The 5,637-nt window shown below is 52.3% G+C and overlaps 1 protein-coding gene across 1 annotated transcript in view; it reads right to left on the minus strand.

Annotated features, from left to right (window-relative positions):
• Nucleotides 1-4,476: 4,476 nt before the first annotated feature.
• Nucleotides 4,477-5,637, minus strand: part of LOC104409982 — a 1,588-nt gene continuing 427 nt past the window's right edge. The window contains exons 2-5 of the mRNA XM_010020026.1: nt 5,287-5,358; nt 5,036-5,191; nt 4,689-4,963; nt 4,477-4,585 (exon numbers count right to left, since the gene is read on the minus strand). Coding sequence (XP_010018328.1) covers nt 4,477-4,585; nt 4,689-4,963; nt 5,036-5,191; nt 5,287-5,358 — 612 coding nt within the window. The remainder of the gene's footprint in view (nt 4,586-4,688; nt 4,964-5,035; nt 5,192-5,286; nt 5,359-5,637) is intronic.

The raw sequence follows: 5,637 nt of genomic DNA on the forward strand, positions 1-5,637 counted from the left end.
TGGAGTTACCTGTGTGTAACAGTACTACCGGACAGTGCTGGTGTGCAGCTTGGGCCAGTGGGACCTAAACTGCTTGTGCAGGTACAGGGTACCAGGTTAGGCTGGTGATAGTGCCCACTCCTGCTCACAGGGCTCCCCAGAGCTCTCCTGCTGCCATGGAGAGCCACCTCCAGTGTAGAAGTCGTTGCTGAGAGCTGCCCCAGCTGTGAGAAGAGATAGCAGACAAGCTCCTTAATCCTGTCGGTTAGTGGAGGGTGGGAAAGAAAGAAAAAGAACAGTATAAAGGCATTGTCTGTGTAACAAAACACTGAATTATGGATCCTCTTTACATATAAAAACCAGGCCCAAGCTTTGCTTGCTTTCTTAAATTTTAGTATATTATGTACCGTAATCACTGCCACCAGAACTGCACAGAAATCATTCCTCATCTCACACACACATGTGCTTTCAGAAACTCCGTGGAGCTCCTGAATCCCTTCTGGCATTGCTTCTGGGTTCAAAGTATTGAGCTGATTTTCTACTTTGCACTGTCTTTATTTTCAATTTGATTACTATAAGATGCTCTGGGAGACTTTTTTTAGTAAAATTGACAAAATTACCGAGTAAGAGGTTAAAATGAGACCTCCACAACTTCTGTATCAGATGTTAGGCAGTTCTAGCTTTGTAGAACTAGGAAGAGAATAGATTTGCTGAAGTATATTTTCCCAAAGCATGAAATAAATAATAGTAAACCAAACCATAAGCCCCACTTGAGGGGCTCTTCCAGGTGAAATCCACATTTCACTGACAATAGTTTGCACATCTCTGTCCTCATTCAAGCGGTTTATGTTTAATATCAGCTTCAATATCTTTGTGATCAGAGGAGGAGACTACGCTGTAAGAAGTTCCTCTCAGATAAGGAATATTTTCAATCTAATTCAACATTTACAAAGCAATGTCTGCCATGTGCTGCGTGTAATTGTGTAACAAAGTTCAGTGTGAATAGTGGCAGAAGGGATATGGTCCAAAATACATGATAAGGTAGATATATTTCCACCCGAATAACGTGTCCATTGGTGACAGATTTATTTTAAAGCATCTGAGCACATGGTTAAAAAATAAACCAAACTTTCAGGTTGCTTAAGGGAATAATTAGGAACACTTTAGTGTCAAGCTTTAGCATTACTTTTCCAAGCCCTCTCATGGGCTCTGGAGCTCACGGTCTGCCATAAAGGGCCAAAACTATGACAAGAAGAAACAAGTGAAGTCTTAGAGATTCCAGAGGAGCCTGGAATGCTTACCAGCAGAGAATGATTGAGGTTGGAAGGGACCATGGGGTCATCTAGTCTAACCTCCCTGCTCAAGCAGCTCCTTTCATAGCATATGTACTGCAATATTTGTTACTGAACTTCCATCAATGGATGGATCCATTCCAATCAAATACACTCTTAATGCAGTTGGCTTTTGATTACGCAGAGGAGCTCTCCAGCCTAAATTTACTGCACACAGTATGGTAACAACACCACCTCCCCTCTTCTCCCCCCAAGCTAATATTCACATCATGCTCCTGTTAGGAGATAGGTTGGGCATAGCCCCATCGTGTCAGCTCTCACTCTCCGCAGCAACAGAAGTCTGTAATGTGTCAGGCACCTGTGTAATAGTTCATGATCTTGCTGGGAGCTCCCAACCGTTTGCTGAGTTTCATTTGACTTATCTTTGTCACCTCCATGTGGCAAACGTCTGAATTACTCTCCTAAAGTATATTCTAAAACTCTGCTGGTGATCGCGCTAATTAAGCTCATCAAACAAGCACACAGAAGAGAAAAGACGGTGAGACCCAGCTCCTGACGTGCAGGTTGAGCTTCTGGGGGGATGTTGGAAAGTGGATGACAATGGCTGCTCACCAAAACAGGACAAAGGCTGAGAAAGTTGGGGCTGTCCTGCCTGGAGAAGTGAAGCTGCGTGAAGACCTCAGAGCAGCTTCCAGTGTCTGAAGGGTGCTACAAGGATGCTGCAGAGGGACTCTTCATCAAGGACTGTAGCAACAGGACAAGGGCTGATGGGTTCAAACTGAAACAGGGGAAGTTCAGGTTGGATCTAAGGCAGAAGTTGTTCCCTGTGAGAGTGCTGAGGCGCTGGCACAGGGTGCCCAGAGAAGCTGTGGCTGCCCCATCCCTGGCAGTGTTCAAGGCCAGGTCGGACACAGAGGCTTGGAGCAACCTGCTCTAGCGTGAGGTGTCCCTGTCCGAATCAGGACCTGGACCAGGATGTGGAGCAGGACTTGGCTCTGGACCCGGACCAATAGCTGAAACAGGACCGGCACCGGGACCAAGACTTGGACCAGTACCAGGACCCGGATCAGGATTTGGACCTGGACCAGGACCCCTACCAGGACAAGGACCCAGACAAGGACCAGTCCAGGACATGGGCCAGGACTTGGATCCACACCTGGGCCCAGACCAGGACCAGAATTTGGACCTGAGTCAGGACCAGGACCTGAACTAGGACTTCGAACAGGATTTGGACCTGGGCCAGGTCCAGGACCACGACCAGGACCTGGACCAGTATCAAGACCAGGACCAGACAAAGACATGGACCAGTGCTTGGATCTCAACCTGGGCCAGGACCAGTACCTGGACCAGGGCTAGGAATTAGGCCTGGGCCTGGGCCTGGACTAGGACTTGGGCCAGTACCAGGATGTGGATCAGGACCAGAACCAGGACCCGGACTTGGACTAGGATTGGGACCTGGACCAGGACTAATACCTAGAGCAGGACCAGGACCAGGGTCAGACCTGGACCAGGACGAGGGTCTGAACCAGAACCTGCACCAGGACCAGGACTTGTACCCGGACCAGTACATCGACCTGGATAGACCAGGATCAAGACCCAGACCAGAACCAAAACCTGCGCCAGGACCATGACCCGGACCAGAACCTGGACCCAGATTTAGATCTGGACCAGGATCTGGATCTGTGTCAGGACATGCACCAGGACCTAGAAGCAGACTGGGACCAGGGCAGGACCCAGACCTGGGCCAGGACCATGATGTGGACCAGGATGGGGACCAATTCCTAGGCCAGGACCAGGACCTGAACATGGACCCGGAGCTGGACCAGGACCAGGACCTGGACCAGGAATTGGATCTGGACCTGTACCTCAAACTTGATCAGGACCTGGACATGGACCAGGAATTGGACTTGGAATTGGACCCAGACCAGGACCTGGACTAGGATTTGGACCTGGGCCAGCACCAGGACCAGGACCTGAATCAGGGCTGGGACATGGATTTGGACCAGGATGTGAAGTAGGACCTGGCCCTGGACCCGGACCAGGGCCAGGAAAAGGACCAGGACCTTGACCAGGACCAAGACCTGGATCAGGGCCAGGACCCAGATCCGGAACTGGACCAGGATGTGGACCAGTACTTGGACGTGACCAGGATTTGGATCAGGAGCAGGACCAGGACCTGGACCAGGTCTAATACCTAGAGCAGGACCAAGACCAGGACCAGAATCTGGACAAGGATCAGGATGAGGATTTGGACCTAGCCAGGACCAGGACCCAGACCCGGATTTGGACCAGTACCAGGACCTGGAGCAGGACCCGGATCAGGACCAGGACTTGGAGCATGATTTGGGCCAGGATCTGGATCAGCATTAGGACCTGGGCCAGCACTAGGACCAGGACCCAGACCAGGACCAGGAGTAGGACTTAGACCTGGACCAGGACCTGGACCAGTACCAGGACTAGGACCTGGATCAGGACCAGAACCAGGACCCGGAGTTGGACCAGGATTTGGATGTGGGCCAGGACCTGGACTTGGACCTGGACCATGACCAGGATTAGGACTTAGACCTGGACCAGGATGTGGACTTGGACCAGAACCAGGACCTGGACTTGGATGTGGACCAGGATTTGGACCTGGGCCAAGACCATGACTTGTACCTGGATCAGCATTTAGACCTGCCCAGGACTAGGACCAGGACTTGGATCTGGACCAGAACCAGGACCCGGACTTGGACAAGGATTTGGACCTGGGCCAGCGGACCAGAACCAAAACTGCACCAGGACCAGGACTTGGACATGGACCAGTATCAAGACCAGGACCATGACCAGGTCCAGGACCCGGACCTGGACCAGGACTTCGACCCGGATCAGGACCATAACCAAGATTCAGACCAGAACCAGGACCTGGATCTGTGTCAGGACATGCACCAGGACCCAGAATTGGACTGGAACCTGGGCAGGACCCAGACCTGGGCCAGGACCATGATGTGGACCAGGATGGGGACCAATTCCTAGGCCAGGACCAGGACCTGAACATGGACCCGGAGCTGGACCAGGACCAGGACCTGGACCAGGAATTGGATCTGGTACTGTACCTCAAACTTGATCAGGACCTGGACATGGACCAGGAATTGGACTTGGAATTGGACCCAGACCAGGACCTGGACTAGGATTTGGACCTGGGCCAGCACCAGGACCAGGACCTGAATCAGGGCTGGGACACGGATTTGGACCTGGACCAGGATGTGGAGGAAGACTTGGCCCTGGACCCGGACCAGGGCCAGGAAAAGGACCAGGACCTTGACCAGGACCAAGACCTGGATCAGGGCCAGGACCCGGATCCGGAACTGGACCAGGCTGTGGACCAGGACAAGGACGTGGACCAGGACCTGGACCAGGTCTAATACCTAGAGCAGGAGCAGGACCACGACCTGGATACTGTCTAGGACCAGGATCTGGACCAGGACTTGGACCAGGAAGTGGACCTGGACCAGCATCAGGACTTGGACCTTGACCTGAACCTGAACCAGGACCAAGACTAGGACCAGGAGCAGGACCAGGACCACGCCCTGGATACTGTCTAGGACCAGGATCCAGACCAGGACTTGGACCAGGAAGTGGACCTGAACCAGGACCAAGACTAGGACCAGGAACTGGGACTGTACGAGGGCCAGGACCTGAACTGGGAACAATATCTGTAGCAGGACCGGGACAAAGACCCGGATCAGGACTCAGACCAGGACCTGCACCAGGACCAGAAACAGTACCCGGACTTGTATCTGGACCAGGACCAGGATTTGGACATGGACCAGCACCAGGACCCAGACCAAGACGAGGACCAGGACTTGGACCAGGACTAGGGCCAGGACCAGGACAGGGAACAAGTCCAGGACTTGGACCCGGACCCAGTCCAGGATTTTGACCTAGGCCAGCACCAGGACTAATACCTGGAGCCGGATCAGAAACAGGAACTGGACCTGGCCCTGGTCTGGACCAGGACCAGGACTTGGACCCGAACCAGAATCTGGACCTGGATCAGGACTAGAACCAAGATCAGGACTAGGACGTGGAACTGGAGCTGGACCAGGACCTGGCCCGGACCAGGACACAGATGCAGAGCTGGACCTGGACCAGGACTCGGACCTGAACCAGCAGCAGGACCAGGACTGTAATAACTGAATGGGGAAATTATGCTTCAGCTAACACAATTATTTGTTTAATGTTTGTAAGTTTGGCAATATCAATGTGCGTTAGGTTACAGTGTTTTATGTGGATAAGTAAGCAAACCAGCAGCCTAGGGAGGGGAGTAGTTTCTGGTAATCTAGTCTAGCTGATCCTGAGTGTAAGATAAGTGTAACAATTGATAAGC

This window comes from Nestor notabilis, unplaced genomic scaffold (assembly GCF_000696875.1).
Source record: "Nestor notabilis isolate BGI_N333 unplaced genomic scaffold, ASM69687v1 scaffold14828, whole genome shotgun sequence".
In the NCBI taxonomy this organism is placed as follows: Eukaryota; Metazoa; Chordata; class Aves; order Psittaciformes; family Psittacidae; genus Nestor; species Nestor notabilis.